The 18,369-nt window shown below is 38.8% G+C and overlaps 2 protein-coding genes and 1 long non-coding RNA gene across 4 annotated transcripts; 2 read left to right on the plus strand and 1 right to left on the minus strand.

The window, feature by feature from the left end:
* The first annotated feature begins 773 nt into the window (after positions 1-773).
* LOC141910018 (uncharacterized) lies at positions 774-11,133 on the plus strand. Its single transcript, XM_074800707.1, has 11 exons — positions 774-788; positions 6,792-6,829; positions 6,923-6,998; positions 7,457-7,554; positions 8,172-8,262; positions 8,356-8,543; positions 8,765-8,853; positions 9,714-9,802; positions 10,088-10,213; positions 10,542-10,858; positions 11,014-11,133. The coding sequence occupies exons 1-11, from the start codon at positions 779-781 to the stop codon at positions 11,131-11,133; spliced, it is 1,242 nt and encodes a 413-aa protein (XP_074656808.1). The 5' UTR covers positions 774-778.
* Positions 2,573-3,535, minus strand: LOC141909900 (P2X purinoceptor 7-like). Its single transcript, XM_074800584.1, has 2 exons — positions 3,254-3,535; positions 2,573-2,996 (listed from the first exon to the last, which is right to left on the minus strand). Exons 1-2 carry the CDS (start codon positions 3,517-3,519, stop codon positions 2,573-2,575), a joined length of 690 nt encoding a protein of 229 aa, XP_074656685.1. The 5' UTR covers positions 3,520-3,535.
* A 3,609-nt stretch (positions 11,134-14,742) lies between the features above and the next one.
* Positions 14,743-17,352, plus strand: LOC141910180 (uncharacterized). Of its 2 annotated transcripts, none has more exons than XR_012619852.1 (3): positions 14,743-14,837; positions 16,886-16,990; positions 17,302-17,352. It is a non-coding gene; the product is annotated as an uncharacterized LOC141910180 (long non-coding RNA). The 2 variants fall into 2 exon arrangements; XR_012619853.1 differs by lacking the exon at positions 14,743-14,837 and adding an exon at positions 16,463-16,803.
* The last annotated feature ends 1,017 nt before the right edge of the window (positions 17,353-18,369 follow it).

An 18,369-nucleotide genomic window follows, 5' to 3' on the forward strand; every position in this document is an offset into this window, starting at 1 on the left:
TGAATTCTTCTATTTTAATTCATTATGGTCCATCTGTGACAGTGGTATTATTGAGTTTCAACAGCAGTCTCAATTCATAGGCAGTGCTGCCATCTTCTAACGATATCATAAACTATTCCGCATTCATTATCCAACTCATTCAACAGTGCCATCTTTCGTGATAAAACTTTCGAACTTTGTTCCAGCGTCAGCTTTCATATAACTTTTTGTACTGAGATTGAACCTTAGGAAAATTACGACTAATGCGCGTCAGTTGCTCGTAAGTATTTGCTTCTGCGAGCAACGACTGCCGCTGAAGAACATAATTCAAAGTTAATGTTACATTTTTCTGGGAAGCTGTCACGTATAATGTCCTTTTGTAATTATTTCGGTTGAATAATGATATTTTTATGGGCAACGCTGTTGCGCTAACGACAAATTAACGGGCTTTGGCAATGTCGTTCGCTAATGAGATGGGTTGGAGAATTGACTATATATACTGGGGTTTTTTGGACCGTGGGGGAGACCGCTAGAAATTTTTAGATCGTTGAGATCAGTTCGTGAAATAAAAGTAATTTTGAAGACAGGAACTCTGTGTGTTGCGACTCGTTTATTCTTGGACGTTTGTTAACATTCTATCACTCAAGTGGAATTCAAAGATCCCGATAGTGACAAATGGTGGAGAACCTGGCGGGCATTTTACTTGAGTGAGGTATCGAGCTATTTAACAAAACCAACGGAAACAAAGATAATTCACTGGAACAATACAGGAAGTAGGAACTCGAGAAACGCACGGAAAATGGATTTTGGTAAATATTGAACAATACTTGTTATTTAATTTTGATTTCGTCGTGTGCGTAGAACAATTTTCTGTGGATAGACCGAATATTTTGCTGTCTCCTCCGGTCTATCGTACATTTAATTGACTTAATATTGAAGAACCTAGAAATTATTTGATTGAATTTGTGTATGCCGGTCGAAACGAGGTCTGGAATGGACCGCGCTTTGGCAGATAGACTAGCTGAAATGACAGCCAAAATTGACGATAAGCCAATGGGCATGACTCGTCTACAACCGCCACAGTTTACCGGTACGGTAAGCGAAGACGCTAATATTTGGTGGCGGCAGTTCACCCAATATTCTACTTTCATGGGCTGGACCAATGAAAAGAAACTTAAAGCAGTGGGGCTGTTTTTAGATGGACTTGCTTCGGCTTGGTATTGGACCGTGGTCGAGGCAAGCAAGTCAAAAGACGCAACCGTTAAGACAACGGCGAATAGTATCTTATCAGATATTGACAACTTTGAAAGGGAATTCAAAAAGAAATTCGATTCTGGATCAATGAAATGGGTGCGTGAGCAAAGTTTAATGAACAGAAAACAATTACCGGGGGAATCGTTGGACGTCTATCTTCAAGACATCCAAATACGTTCGGCGGCTCTTGAAAAGAACGATCATGATTTAATGGTCCTATTTATCAATGGCTTGGCGGACAATTTGAGAGCGTTTGTCGTATCTAGATCACCAACAACTATGGACGAAGCCGAACAATACGCGCGCTTGTATGAATCCGTGTTGGCGCTGCAGGCGAAACCGCCTCCAATTGCCGGCATCATATCATCCACTGAGAACCGAAATGAAATTTCGGATCTCAGGGATGAAATCAGGAATTTAAGCCGGGAAGTCTCGAGACTTCAGGTACAGGTCCGGAGGCAGGATAATAACCTGCCGCCACGAACTTCAGATCTGCTTCCGGATCTGTAGTTTGTGGTAGATGCAATCGAGTTGGGCATCACGAACGTAATTGTTTTAGGCAGAACGGTAGTTATCGGCCGGATAGACGGTTTAATAATTCTAACAATAATTTCGGTAATCGTTCCAACGATAATCCTAATAGATTCAGGCCGGGAAACAACCCCAGGCCCGGATTTTAGGGGATGATTCCGAGCCAAAACATTCGTTTACAAAAGGTTGCCTAATATATTCATCAGAGATTTTACTGTTTTAATTCCTGCTTTGTTTCTCGTGTTGTTGTTCCTGTTCTTTGTACGTGAGTCTGTCACGATGTCGTTAATCGTTCATCTTCCACGCGTGAATGGAGAATTCGAGGCAGGCATAGCAGCCGGCGTCGATCCCCGTCTCGCCGACACTGACAAGCTCCCGATACATAACGCTGGAGATCACCAGGAAGCAAAGTCCATCGCCTGTGCATGGCTCTACCACAAGTATCGAGCATCAGCAAGCGATGAGGTACTTGCAGTTTTGATGGGAGGAGTCATAGGTGGTCTGGACCTAGGGCTTTTCTCTAATGCGGATGGAGACGTGCTTGTGTCCAACCATGCTACTATATCGGCAACCGCACCAGAGCTGGAGACGTTTGTTAAGGATAAAGTTAGCATGGACGCTGTCCGTAAAGGAGTTACTTTGGCCATAGCTACAAAGGCAACTTGGTGGGCCATGAACCACCACACAGGCCAGGGCCGAGCGCAGGGCTACGCGAGAAAAGTGATGAGCACCTTTTTTGGAGAATCCAACGTAGATGGCAGCACTGCCTATGAATTGAGACTGCTGTTGAAACTCAATAATACCACTGTCACACATCAATCGACACATTACGAAATCCTTTATATACATGGTCCTCCTCATAACCGTCCTCAGGGAAATGTGCGCGGATGCACGAAACGACACAAGCAGGCAAAATTCTCCTATTTTCCTTGCCCAAATATCCCCAACACCACCGAACAAATGATCTGTATGCTACATGTCTTAATTTCGCATTTGCTGGCCCTTCAAAACTTTTCCGTCCGTACTGCCGTTTAAATTCGGTCCACATCAGCTGCAGGACCCAAGGGTTCAAACAGATCGAAGCGAAAGCTGCTGTGTCCGTCATGCAGGTCTCTTCATTTTGTCCGGACTCCTCCCAAACCCATTCCAGTCTTCTTTTCACGACATCAATCTCCATACAGCACACACACACTTGCTCCGTCTCTAAGATCTGACAGTGTCCACATTGGCACCTAAAAAGATTATCCATAAAAATATTTTTAAGGTATGGATATAGGTATCTACTTGTTGTAAGCCTATGCTGATGCAATGCAGTGCAAGAATAGTCCAGCAGTGCCAGCACAACGACGTTGAATCGCACTGAGCTTTTGAAACGAACATGATAAGATTCTCTCAACTTCGCCAACAAAGCTCAAAAACCCATAATTAAATCTACGGCTTAATGAATCTTAAAATATATATTTTTAAGTTAATTGTTATATGAACATACCACTGATTCAGATTATCCAGCTCCAAACGGTTTATTCGGCCTTCGTCGTCGTCTCCCTCTGCCTCCGGTCTGGGTCCATCGCCGTTTCGCTTCGGTTCTGCCTCTGGTTCGTATAAATACGGCCCGATCATTAATTCCTCTTCGTCACTTGTTTCCTGCCATTCAAAATCACTAAGCGATTCATCTGAATTTGATGCCGAAGTGGCATTAAATTCAGATGAATCGCTCCCATTGTCCGATTCTCTATTCATTTCTATAGACGCCATTATTGAGTCGCTGCCTTTAATGACGTAGTTCTATAAATAGCCCGCAGTACACGTGTTTTTCCGGAACGATGTAAAAAAACGAGGCGCGCGAAAATCAAAATCATCAAATATCATTATAAATTGAAATTTTTTCCGATCTTTCAAATTGTCAATCTCAATAGTATACTATAATGAATCATTTTATTCCAAAAGTAGAAAATTCTTGAAAAAGTGTCAGTTACCCTTTAATTTGTCCCTTGTTCAATGACATGCGCGCAGCGCACGTTATACCTTAAAATTGGACCGAGTCATTTAAAACTCTGCCAACTTGTAAATTCTACAGGAAGAACACTTTTAGATCGATTGTTATACTGCCATCTTGTTGAAAGCAATTTTCGCGAATTTGTACTTTTTGCTCGACGCAAATTATTTTTTTTTGTGCAATAGAATATGAATAAATGAATGAACCGCAAATATTTCAGCTTTTCAACATCGATGGTTTTGCGTCACCGTTTCCATCGTTTGCTATTCAGAGGTAACACTTTTCATCGTCGAATATATTTGTATAGGGACAGGGTGGACCTATCCAAGGTTTTTGATTACTGCTTAGCTGCGGAAGGGCACCTTTGTCATAGAAAATTTTGGGGCTCTGAGAGGCAATCTGAATCAATTTGGGGCATCATATCCCTTGTCTGCATCCACTAAATATGACATTTTGACATGTTAAAGACAAATCATTGATAAAAAAAGAAGTTTACCCATTTTCGACTGTTCACATTTGTAATTTTAAAATCTATTCTACCTGAACTTCAAAAATAAAAGGACACTTCTTATCTTCAATCATGAGTACCGTTCAAGCGGTAGTAGCGGTAGGCTGGATCCGTCACTGAGGTATTATCCCCGACCCTTGACTCCCATTCAGTCTGTTACTTGACGAATTTTGTTTTGTAATGCTAAGATTTCATATGGGGAAGTACCCGGTGTAGGTTATGATTCTTGCGAGAAAAGTGATCGCTGATGACATCTATATCAACTGCTGCTAATAAAGCGAATTCATCCTGTCAAATCAGAATTGATTTTGCTCTTTGCTGGCCGCGTGTCATTCGATCGAATCAGATTTGCACAGCAGGATAAATTTTACGATTTGTTAAAAACGACGGACAAGAAAATACTGTCCCTGATTTTCTATTATTATTACTAGTACGGTATTTCTATTCTATTATTACTAGTATTTCTACTTATGCATACAAATCTATATAGTTCTATCTATTTGATTCACTTGTATTTCATCTGATGAGGGGATATGATCTCGAAAACGTTCGTGTTTAATAAACCATTTTTACTCATTAGAAAATGAGGTTTTCAACGTTACCGCTTTTATGGTTGTTCGGATACTTGAACTCTTTACCCATGATCAATTTTCTAATACCGCGTGAGTATCAGTTTCACTTTGAGTTTTGACCATTCGGATCAGTTTTACAAGTTGAGCTTTTCATGTTTTCCATTTGACAACCGTAAACCTTTGTAAGTACCTAATAACCCAGATCACGACGAACTAAGACGCACTTAAATATCCCTCCAGGTGATATGAGTCAATACTGAGATATTGAATTCGGTTTCTAATGACTATTAAAAATATGATCATCACGTAGTTATAATTGTTGTCTCACTCGGCTGAGATTCTAACAGATGGTTTATATGGATCTTTAATCAATTAAAACACCGAATATTAATGCAATCATCAGCGCACAGGGCGCGGATGATTAGTCAGAAGTCCCGCGGTATTCGATGAGAGAGGAGATCAGTTAGGAGACCGAAAGCAAGTCTAACTTATCAAATTTCGGAGCCGCCACGCATCCAGACTGTTGTAGCTATAATGAAATCAAACTCAACGATTGATTTTCTCATAAAAGGTGCGTCAATTTTTTCCACTGTAAAAACCGTTATTTATGGTGGATGGCATGTAAAAAAAAATGTTTACGTTTGCTGGTTTTTGTTCTCACCCGAGCATTCAAAACTTTTTGGATTTCTCACACGAGAATTTGAAGATAATGTGGTTTTCTCGCGCGAGCTTTCGAAACTGCGTTTTCTAAAAAAGAAAACATAAACGTTTTGTAATTTAGTAAATGATATCATTTTTTGACGCCTTATAAAACGTTACCATTATGAAACCTAAACAATGATAACCATTCAGCGTCATTTTACAAACGACAACCGTAAATCGATGTGCAAAACGTCATAGGTTTATGTGTACACATACAAGCTATTTGGCAAAATATTATTGATACAGATGTAGAATGGCTCCCTGGGATTATATAATGACCTCTATTTGAACGTCGAAATGTTATATCGTATTGAATATCATGAGAAGACGTATTGTAATAGTAAAGGATGTATGATTATATCAGGGGCGGCAGGGATAAATAGAAATGATAAGTTAATCGGATTATTCGGTTAAATGGCGGATGTATACACGATTTGGAAGTCTGATATAAAAGTCAGACCCTGACATGGGGATGCTAGTGGAATGACGAAGCTATCTACGATCTGAGTTGGGCCGGCGTGAATTTCATCGGCGGCTACAAGCGGTCTATATAAAAACGTGTAAACATATAATTTCAATATTCAAATGTTTTAGAAAATATGTTCGATATAAGACGAATGCAGGTTTCATGAGATTAGCAATTTATAATAGCATAGCTGTCATATACGGCTCCGCATCGACTGATGGCATGTGTATAAGGTGACAATTAAATTCAATACTTTATTGATCCTTATTACATTGAAATTCCGGGATAAAATTCCAAAAATCAATACATTTACAAATTTTAAAATAAGAAAATACAAGACACACGGGTAATTCATACAGAATAACATGAATAAGTTAATTATATGACAATGTCTACTTCAACCCAGACTCAAGTCTAGGATATCAAGTGACAGCCAGACCGGGCCCCAGGACCGGGCTGGCTGGCTACACGATATGCTCAAAGTCATGATGAAGCAGACATCAGAAGAGCTCTTTCTTCAACCATGGAGGCAATGAAGTTTCAGACCAGCTTAGAAGCAAAAGTGAATCGAAGTCACAAGTTGACAATTTTTTTTTGTTGATTAGACCAGTCGAAAACTGTATCATCTACCCAATCGCCAAATCTCATAATTCCCGAAATTTCTTAAAACTTCGTTTTCAAATTTGCAATTCCACATTAGCTTATACCAGAAATTCTACATTTTTCCGCAGGCGTCAAATAATTTATTAAAGTTAATTTTCTTGTTTCCATTTACCTCCAAAGTCTCGCTGACGGCTGGTTATTTGATTGAAGCGATTCGGGTAAGAAACGCAATCCGTATAGTGATACCTGGATGATTATTCGAATCCATCAAAACTACGTTCTAATGAATTGTCCACGTGACTGGTTTTTAGGGTACGACTTGTGATGCGCGATTCGAACGTTTCGCTACCGATCACGCCATGTGTCTGAAAAGAGGCGCCGACTCAGGTAAGAATACCGCTAAATCGATAAAAACAGAAAATTCTGTAAACTCGACCGCCGATTCCACAACTATGTACTTCTGTAGGCCCCTACTTCGAGATTTCCGATTTCAAAATCAAACCCACTGTTTCGCTCGCGGCAGCAGATGTAGTGGGTTTGTAAGGGACACCAAATCAAATCAAATCTACGAATCAAATGAATCAGAGGGTCAATCCTTATTTTCAGAACACGTAATAATAGCTTAAATGTTTAGAGTGTTTTCCAGATGCTGTTTCCAGTTGTGATGAACTGAAATAGCGTCAAAATAATAACGAAGATTGTAATGTTTGCAAGATTGGAATTTCAGATAGATTTTTATTTCGGATATCCAATTGATTTCATTTAATTGTTCCTTTTCTCGTCCTGTCTAAATTTCGATGAACATCCTCCGGGATCGAATCCCCCCCTGTCTGGTTTTGTTTCAGAAATGGACGGCGCCTCACGAGACGTTTTGCCAAAAATCGTCAACAGTTTTAGAACTCTGAAAATGACCCGCGATCGGAACAGATACATGTTCCGTATGGTAAGCTAGTAGTAACAATGACAGAAAATATAATAATGATAATTATCAAAGCGATTTATAAAGAGCTTCACCAGAGCGATTCACATGTTAAAAATGCCTACACAAAGAAAGCATTTTAACTGCTCCATCGATGGAAGTGACTGCCCGGCTGTGATAGGAAACTCGTCCCACTTAGGGGCACAGTTGGAAAATGCACGACCACCATTATACTGTGACTATGAACAACTTCGAGCAATTATCTGAAAGATTAGATAATTGCTCGTAGGAACAACTAATGAAACTTGATTAGCTGATCGAATTGCACGTGTGTGCTGCTTGTTATAGTTGGGTAGTCAGTGTTAACTAATGATGTTACTCGCAGGTCCTAAGTAGAGCCGGTTTTTGACTCTAAGTGACATGTTTTGTGCTGGGTGTCAAATCCATTGCATATGGAAGACAGACGATGGAAGTCAGATCATGTGGACGTAACGCTTAAAAATGGGCACATTTCGCGCGCGTTATGAACAGCCCCCGATTTTGTTAGGAACCATTTAATAACCGGGAGCCAGACACTTAAATGATAATTTTCTCTTCTCATTACACGTAAAATCGATATTGCCGATGTTATTGTGTTTCAGTATTGGGATACTGTATTGAGTCGTATGGCTGAAAACTACGCGTCCACTTGTCCCGATACCGTCATATCCGAAACGAGGAACTATATACCAGGTAATACACAACCATCCAGAAATAAAACAAGAGACCTCCCTCCGTACAACCCTAATGACGTCATCATCCAATAATATAATCTATACGATTCAGGTCGAGGTCGCGTGGATCAGTTGGTGTTAGTAATGGCGGATGAGGTGATGAACGTCTACCGGAATTACGTCACTGCGGCCGAGTCACGTGACTACGCGGGTATTCTCATGGATGTGGCTGGAGAACTCAGTGACGGAACGACGAATCAGTTTCTGTCGATGTTCCTCTCCCCGGATAATGCGGTGAAAGTAAGAGCTTATAGCACCTCCCGTCGATTCGAAAAAAAAGTTTTGTATTACCAAAACAAATTCGTTTATTCAAGAACTAATTATCTTTTCAATTTTTAAAAGTTTTATTTTAAAGTTTTCCACAAACTCAAGATGTAACGCGCTATGTCAATCATGTCAGGGATTTGATTCTAAAAATGGCTTGATTTCTATGATTATATTTTCTTGTTTCAATGTTATAGTTTGAACATGCTACTGCTATGAAGTTGGGCTGCGGTCTGAAGGCGTGTTCACCGCAAAAGAACGTGCTCGTTTGTAACATAGCCCCCAGGTATTTAGCATTTCACTCAAGTTTAGAATTGATCATGGAGTCACCCGCATGGAGCTTGCAGAATTGGTGTCTAATGTCAATATCAAATTGCTCCGGGTCGGGTTCCTGCTGAGCTGTCTTTTCAGTAGTACATACCTGATAAAGTTGTTTAGTAGGGCAAGCACAGATGAGCAGCTTAACTAAAAACATCGATCATTTCATTGAAATGTTACCGAAAATTCTCCTTTAGAATTGGGTTGTCTTCAAAGAGACTTTTTGGTAATCCCTCATTACAGCATAAAATGGATTTTAAAGGTTGATGTTTCAGTTCAGCTGCCTCAATCTGTGCTGGTTCAATAAACACCTATCAAGTTTGTTCCACTAAAACTGGCTGAGCTAGGCCACCCAACTGACGTCCTCTCACGCAAAAGTTTAAACAAAAATTTACTAAACGAATATTTGAAAAAATCTCAAGAGCTTTAAACCGACCTAATAAGCAGATTATCATAATCAGGCTGTCCCGGGTTCGAAACCGAGTTGATTCCGAGTTGGTCTCAGATGCTGAATCGATGATAAGAGAGGTCCTAGGTTCGAACCCATTGATTGTAAATTCTAATTGGTTCCTAATTAAACATAAATCATTAATTCGGGAATGATCCTACCTTTTCGATTTTCGTTTAACTTAACAATTCCGGACATTCAGTAATTTTTGGAAAGTTCCAAAAGATGGCGAGCTATGATTATGGTCTTTTCGAACAACATGTCTTTAGTAGCTCCATCGGAATTCAGTCAGTTCCGGTAAATTCTGATAGATGACGATCCATGATTCCAGGAACATCTGCAAATTTTAATTCATCCTGATTATTTTTGCTTTACCATAGGAAAGTTCGTCAAAACAGTGAGCGAATGTCGAGTGCGGAACCTTCACTGGATTGTCCCGACAACTTCAACGCAGAATATCAGTTATGCGGTGAGTTTCAAGTAACGCATTGGGCGGGGGAATATAAAATAAATGAAGGACAAAGACATTATTTCTTATGACTGGATGATTCTTTGGTCGTTTTCCTACTCCGATGGACAGGGGTAGGGGTAGTTCAATGTAGACATTTATATGCGGACATGGGGGAGGGAGGTCAAAACTTTGAAATTTAGCGTGGACGTCTTTTGTTGAAAAACTCCTTAAGTTGTTTCAGTCGGTAGATCACCATTATAAACAACAATTTTATTCTGGTTGTTTTTATTTGATTGTTTTCAGATTGTGGTGACAGGAATGTGTGCAGTTATAACGCTTTGCTTTATCCGGTCACCTGCAGTTGTTGGTGCGATAGAGTTTTCGTATATTCCGTCAAACCGTACGTTAACAGAGACGATTCATGTTCGCGTAAGTGTCTCGAAGGTTCTCACGAGATCCCGTCGCGTTTCCCGAAGTTTCAAGCGAGGATCTCGTATGTTCCTCGCGAGAACCTTTGAGAAACGATACAGGATCTCGCGAGATCCTTCGAGAAACGATACGGGATCACTAATCGTTTCTCAAATGTTATCGCGAGATCTCGTAATTTTCTCGAGGGTTCTCGCAAGATCCATCTGTACAAATACAATATTATCCTTAACATACAATTTGTATCACATAATTCGTTATCGACAACATTACGAAATATGTTTTATTTTTCAAGGCGTTGATAAACTTCATTTTCTCGTTTGTTCTGTAGTAAATTGTACAAAAGTGAGAAAGGATGAAAGTGTGACGCAACAGTTTGACGGGATCGATTCTAACCTGGAGATGAAGGATTTAGAAGCGTCTTGTATGACACCGGATACATCTCCAACAACTCCGGCTCCAACGACTCCAGTTCCAACGACTCCAGCTCCAACGACTCCAGTTCCGACGACCCCAGCTCCAATGACACCAGCTCCAACGACTCTCGTTCCAACATCAACAACGACTCATAATTCGAAGATAACTTCGACTCCAAGTACCAGGACTCCAGCTCCAAGTGCGCCACATCCAGACGAGTCAAACGGTAGGGTATCTCTAGCAGCCAGTGAAGATAGTCACTGAAAATTTGTCAAATGCCTCGTGAAAAAATTCGCTCAACACAACCATTCAGCCGGAGACCGGGTCTCTAGTCGACTTTCCCAAGTGAACATTCAAACTAAAACGGTTTTTCGATTTGTTTCTAGGACGACAGAAATTTGTTATCTGCAAGATACGTTTTACAAAGAAAAATGGCCGCTCTCCGGCGCGTCGCCGCAAGAAGAGGAGATACATGTGTAGGCGGCCTACAAACTCCAGAATATTGAAACATTTATTCGGGCGACTGGCAAATAACACCGCACAGGTGAATATAGCGCCATCTAGTGGACGACTCCGTGACTAAACAGGCGAAATCAAATGTCGTAGATTTATTGATGTAGGCGTATGTATGTATATATGCATATGTATGCCAAATATAGCAAGAAATACATGAACTGCAGCCTACACAAACTATATTAGTTTGATTTCTTACAATGGGCGACTCGTAATCAGAGAGGGTTTAGGTACTGCAGTAACCATAGAATGAGCGGGCCGTACAAACGGCCAACAGTCACCATGCACCAAGTCACTTCATCTGACTGGTCACTAGTCACTTCAATCGCTAGACAAACTTACAAACTTCGTCAGTCACTACTGGTCTATGGTCGAGTGATTAGCGTGTTCGTCTGGCGCGCGCTGGAGGTCGCAGGTTCGAGTCCATCTTAAGGCGTATTTAAGGCGTATCTTAGGGTTATCGGCATTTTTTGTCGTTTATTTTATTCTCGTGTTCCAACCTAGTCACTCTGGAAGGTCTAGGATTTTTAGGAGATTATCCCTCATGAAATAAAGAAGCGTCTTTAACCATTTCTGGTCGTTGATTTTACAACTTATGACGTTATTCAATGAAATTAATTAATTGCTAATTTCACCGATCGATTCCGGCGCCCAATTAGCGACAACGGGACGAAAACAAAACAGGGAGTCGGATCACAGGAATCAATTCTAATTCGATCGCAGCTGCAGCAGCAGCAACCTCCTCTTATCGTCGCTTTTGTTAGATCTTCGGCGCGACTACGCAATCTATTATCGGGAGCGTTAGATTGGCGGCAGCTCGTCCAGTTATATATAATTGCTGCGAGGTGACACTAGTGCAGATAATTGAAAAGAAAATTAGCAACTCGGGATGCAACACTGTTTGTTGTCTAACGATCTGGAGCAGGTTCTTCACCTGTACCACTGAAATACTGTTCGTTCAGAATCGTCGGTGATTGTCAAACTCTCTGAAGTCGTCATCGGATGAGTCACGTCGATTGAAATCGTTTGTCTCATCGCTCTTAACTAACTGTAAGTCGTATTTTCTTTTCTCGATACACTCAAATTCACCACTTCTTCCAATTCAATTTATTAAGTGTATGTTATACGCATTTGGATTAGTCGTCATATTACTGAAGTCATCCGATGGGTTTCCACCGCTGCCTGCGCGTTGCAGTTTTGGCAAGGATGTTATTAATCAAAGAGATATTGACACCAGAGATATTGTCAATGGCATTTGTAATTTCTGACTGGATATCCGCAGCAGAGGGAGCAGTTATATATCTTGCGACATCAGAACAAGGCTCACAAAAAAATCCAACGGGTAGGGCGTTGTCCGAGATGGAATTGTAAGCAACCGTGAGGGGGATATGGAAGGAACCAGTTTAGATTAGAGTAGATAGCTTACAATGGATAGAGTGCGCAGATGTTGGATTTATATACAACATTTCAACATTACAAAATATTCTCCCATTCCAACTAAATAACCAATTGTACTTGGTGCACGCACCATGGTGGTTGTAACAAGCAGATTTACCCGTTTAGTCAGCTGAAACACGACCATTGGTGATTCTGAAGTTTCACATAGATCTAGGAGCTTTACCCCAAGAGCATCAACAGCATGGTTGCCACTTGGGTTTCCCAGTTAAGAGGCTATCACACCCAACCCATAAACTAGATCATTAATCCTATAATTTAATACGATACATGAATTGTCCATTTTGAAAATTGTTTATATCTGCCAATTAAAAATTTTTTGCAGATTTAAATAATGGTGAGGTATGGGCTCTAATATCGGTCTTAAAGATAATGCGGAACGCTTTCTTCTGGAGAAGTTCCAGCTTTCATAAGTTTGAGATGGCAATAAATGAAAGAATAATACAACTGCAGTAAAGTTGTTTTTGACAAAATTCCATAAAGTCTACCCATTATACAAATGAACCGTAATAGTTTAGTACAGATGCCATTCATTTGTGACTTCCAAGTAAGCTGGTCGTCAACTTGAACGCCTAGAAATTTTGTTGTCGAAACTTGTGATATAGACATATTGTTGATTTTGATAGAAATTGAGTGTTTATGTTTAGCACGACTGAAAAATATGAAATGAATCAAATTCAATGAAAGCCTGTTTGCCCGAAAACAGATATTCAGTTAGTGTAGTTCTGTATTAACTATCATAGTTAACTCGTTAAAATATTGATATGAGAAGTGAATACACTGGCATCATCAGCAAACATGATAAAATTAAAAACGCTTGATGCGTTTACAAGATCATTTATATATAATAAGAAAAGGATCGGCACCAAAATAGAACCTTGGGGCACACCACATAATACATGATAGGTAGTGGTAGTAGTCTCTTTAAAAAGAACAGTCGGAAAACGGTTTGAAAGATAATTTCTAAACCAGAGTAATGGCGTACCTCTGATGCCATAATGGCAAAGTTTTGACAATAAAATTTCATGATTCACTCTATCAAATGCACGCGAAAGATCTAGAAATATTCCTATAGTAGATTTGCCATTGTCTAAATTATTGATGATTTTATCTATGATAACAGTAATTGCCATGTTGGTGGAATGGTCTTTCCTAAATCCAAATTGACATGGAGATAGCATTTTATACTTGTCGAAAAAACTTTTTTGTAAACTACTTTTTCTAAGATCTTGGAAATACATGGTATTGATATTGTTTAGGTCTGTAGTTTGAAAAATGTGAAACATCTCCCGATTTGAACAAATGTAATATCTTTGATATTTTGAAGCATTCAGGTACTTGCCCATTAATCAAACTTAGATTTAAAATATGAGATAACGGCAGAGATATAGCGTCAATTACTCTCTTGAGGATCTTTTGATTGATACCATCATGACCAGTGTTATTACTATTTTTAAATTTTGAAACAATATTTTTAATTTCTAAAGAATCTGTGAGAGAGAAAAAGATATCATTTTGTTGTGGCGGACCCAGAAAAGAGAAAAATGTTAGTAGGTAAAATATCATTGGCTAAATTTGGACCCGCTTGTGCAAAACACTTATTAAATTCATCGGCTATACTAACATTATTTTTGTACATCACACCATTCTGTTCAAAACATGCGAAAATTTAGAATTTGACGATGTTATATTAATAAGCTCATTAATTAGGGTTTCTGCTGCTTTCGCAGAAACCCTCTTGTAATTCTGTTGATTATTATTATTATTATTATTATTATTATTAATTTTCCCCTTTCCAGCCAAAAATTTTTCATAAAATGTAACTCCTCTCAGATTCGACTACTAGCAGCTTATAAACCTAATTTTCAATTATGAAAGAAATATAACTCAGCGCCTGACCATTTCCAATTTGCGTATTATAATTGATTATGAATTAATCCCGCGTAATTATTTGGTCTAAACAGGAAATAAGAATGTCGCAAGAATCATCATCCATTGATAAATGTACATCGTGAAAAGCCTGCAAATTACCCGACGACCTTGAGCTTCAAAATAAATCACGGATTCGGATTTATAAATCGGTGTTCGACCTACGACATCCATTCAATGTTTTCAGATTTCGTGCGCATGCGTCAATTTAGCTCGGACGCCATTTTCTTTATTTTACAACGTGCGACGCCACTCTACGTTACTTGCATTTTTACGACTTTGTTGTGTGTTTCTGTGACCAATCTTCAGAGAGGTATGTATATATAACGGTTAGGCCTAATATGATGTATTTTTCCACGTAATCTGACGACTGGTATTAAAAGCCGACCGGAATTCGTCTTGATCCGCGCGTTGTGGTAGCAGTCGGGTCTGGTTGGTGTGAGATCGATATCGAATCCCGCATGACTTACACATAGAAGTAGCTTTTAAAAGGCCAAATTTGGGCTAGGTGTTAAGGTTGACCCAATGCGTATGATTTAATAATAGTGTTTGTGGTATGGGTAGAAAATATTTAGGCCTATATAGACAGCAGCTTAAATATTGAATTATGGGATTTGAACTGCACTAGTGTGTGTGTGTCTGTGTGCGAGAGCAGGGAGCACTCCATCTCCCTGACCCTGTGACTTATGATTAAGCCACCCGATTCTGCTGAATGCGAACAAGTCATCAGGTTTTCGTGAATGTGAATAAATACTATAAGAAGGGACTGCCAATTTTAATGAACACAGAAATATCTTAATTGAAATCGTATGTCAGCTAATTTCAAATTGAAGGCCTATTATACATAAATTACAGTACACTCCGCCCACTCATGTCAGACCATTTGGGAGTGTAAAAATGTATCCTGCTTTTCGGATCTGATTCAAGCTTAAGTCTACTGTTTGTATATTCAATCTACCTAGGCCCATAGGCCTAATTGTGCCTGCCTAATTATTGGGGAAATCGACAATGTCAGGTTCTTGAATTTCTCGACTGATGGCGCTAGTTAGAACTGGATATTGGTACCTAAATCTGCCATGTTCTAGTTTATTTGCAATAAAAATCTGGCCTCTCAATTTTTTAGTAGGCAGTAGTTATTTTACTGGATCTGGTCACTGACTTCTGAACGCTATTTTGCCAAATATTGTCTCTAAATTGGCTGATTTACTACGCACATGCGCAAAGAGGTGCGCGGCTTAGATAATTGGAAGGAAGTGTGGAGAACAGAGTTTACCCGGACCAGTGAATTACTAGCCTAGCGTCTTCCTATTAGATCACAGAGCTCATTGAAAACCATCCGAATGTTTTAGCTACATTTAGCCTCACCTAACCCTAACCCTATCCCTACTTGTGAAATCGAACCCTGTGGACCCTCTTCTCACCCTCTTGACACTAACCCTATCCAAACCCTTACCCTAAACCCAATAAAATGATTTAATTGTTACATAATAAATGGATTTGGCAAAATAGCGTTCAGAAGTCGGTGACCGGATCCAGGTTAAATATGCACTTCCTTTTTAGTAAGTGTATTTTACGTACATACATCATCACGTTTAATCCTTTAAGTATGATATCCTGGAAATCTGTTAGATTGGACAAAACGTTACTTCAACTGTCAAAAATTTTCCAAAAATCACAAATTTAGTGAAAAAAAATGCTCATTAAAAACTTGAAGCGAGAGATCTTTATTGCAAATCAACAAAACAAGGTGGATTTAGGTTCCAATTTCCGGTTCTGACTAGTGCCATCATACGAGTAATTCCAGAACTTGAATTTGTTGATATTTGTATTGGCATCATTCCTTTTCTAAAACGGAACCTGACGACCAATTATTCAATTTTCTATTTATTTATTTTTTTAAACAAGACTCATCATGCAGGTATTCCCCACAACAACAGGTTTCAGAGGGAAGACCACCCTTTTATTTTTGTTTCAACCCATCTTAAAATGAGCCACCAATCGGTAATCGGGCGAACCATAATAGTGTTCACTGCCTGTTTTAATACTCGTCGTTGCACATTTGTTCAGGATACTACGTCTAGCCTATGTGGGTTATAGGGTTTATTCCAAAAGTTTGCAAACAAAATCCAGTTAATTTGTTTAGTTTTGGAGACATTTTTGATGCATTGTTTTCAACACATTTTATTCAATTTTCTTCCAATCTTGCCATCAACCAAACCCAGCGGAGCTATCACAGCTGACAGGCTGCTTGTTCAACACACCATACCTATTTGTAGCAGGTGTCACCTATTGTTTCGAAATTTTAGAGAAAGTTCCTACAGGCTGATTAATAATGCTGTGATAATGTTTCTTTTGTGATAGGTCACATACTTGATACTTGTTGATACTTGAAATAGGATATTGATCAGTACATTACTCATCATGCCTAAAAGGAAAAGAAGAGCTGGTAGCTTTCAGCCGAAGAAGGTAAGACCCTCTTTTCATAGGCAAATGTTAATCTTCTAGTAAGAAGTATGTAGGCCTTTTTTCCGAGTAAAAAATTCATTAAACTGTTCATCACATGTGTTAGCTGCGCAATATTTTGGTGCCTGATTTTGGTATTTTATCAGAAAAAACCATATCAGTAAATCATAAACCAGTTGCTTAGAGGGTGTGTAACTGACCAGTGTCGTATCATCCCTGGTTCTTGTTGAGATAATTATAAGCTATTGAATTGAATTGAACTCATTAGAAAATTCTACGAACGTATAGTGAATGAATTTTTTTTCTATTTTCAGAAGGTGGAGGTGGTTGGAGTTCCCTCAGCCCTAACTGGACAAAACAGAGATGAAAAAAGGATCAATGGAAAAAAATTATGAAAAATCTCAAGATGAAGACTACAGAAGAGTTGAAAATGAAATCTTAAATGAAAACCTAAAAAACGCTCAAAATGAAAACTTTAACGAAACGCAAAAAGAAAACTCTGATAACAATCAAAACAAGAAGTATGAAGTGAAAATCAATGAAAACTTTGAACCAAAAACTAATGAGAACTATGAATTGAATGCAAATGAAAAAGATGAAATGAAAATGACTGAAAAACATGGAATGAAAATGAATGCAAAATATGAAATGCATATGAATGGAAACTATGATTTGAAAACAAATGAAAAAGATGAAATGAAAATGACTGAAAAACATGAAATGAATATTAATGAGATCTATGATCAGACTATGAATCAAAATTGTGGAACTAATTCGAATGAAGATATGACAAAAAACAAAGTTAAGACAATTGAAGTGAAATCAGTTTTTTGTGACTTCAATCATGACAACTGTGATACGATTATGCATGACAACTATGATAAGACTAAACAAGGCAACTATGAAAAGGCTATATATGGAATCTGTGAAAAGATTACACTTGACAACTGTGATAAGATTTAACATGATAACGCTGGTCACAATATACATGAAACCTCATCGAAAATGAAAGCTGACTCATCTATTCAACCAATTTCGAGTATGATTTCGTGTAGAGATTGTGATGGCAATTTTGGTAACAGTGAGTCATGTTTAAGTGCTGAGAATATGAGATGTTCATCAATTCATGGAAATTTCCACCAGGGTCATCCAAAATACGGTATTCATTCAGGTAAGCAATGTGTAACAAATGCATTAGCTGCAATGATTCATGCATCAAATAAAGCTGTATGCCTCATGATATTGATTCAGTATTGAATATTGGAAATGATTTATACGCAACATTGACTAATATGAATACAATAACAAATATGTATTTATTGATCAGTGAGCTACCAACTGCTGTTGAGATTGGAAATTCCATTTATAATGTGACTGTTGGA

Source organism: Tubulanus polymorphus, chromosome 8, assembly GCF_964204645.1.
Source record: "Tubulanus polymorphus chromosome 8, tnTubPoly1.2, whole genome shotgun sequence".
NCBI lineage: Eukaryota > Metazoa > Nemertea > Palaeonemertea > Tubulaniformes > Tubulanidae > Tubulanus > Tubulanus polymorphus.

What these genes read in the sequence shown, in the direction of transcription:
- LOC141910018 (XM_074800707.1), top strand. An exon ending in CGCAGAATATCAGTTATGCG is followed by an intron (nt 9,803 to 10,087) that starts GTGAGTTTCAAG and finishes GATTGTTTTCAG; the next exon opens with ATTGTGGTGACAGGAATGTG. An exon ending in CAGAGACGATTCATGTTCGC is followed by an intron (nt 10,214 to 10,541) that starts GTAAGTGTCTCG and finishes TTTGTTCTGTAG; the next exon opens with TAAATTGTACAAAAGTGAGA.
- LOC141909900 (XM_074800584.1), bottom strand. Translation starts at nt 3,519, where the DNA reads ATGGCGTCTATAGAAATGAATAGAGAATCGGACAATGGGAGCGATTCA. An exon ending in CTGGATAATCTGAATCAGTG is followed by an intron (nt 2,997 to 3,253) that starts GTATGTTCATAT and finishes TAATCTTTTTAG; the next exon opens with GTGCCAATGTGGACACTGTC.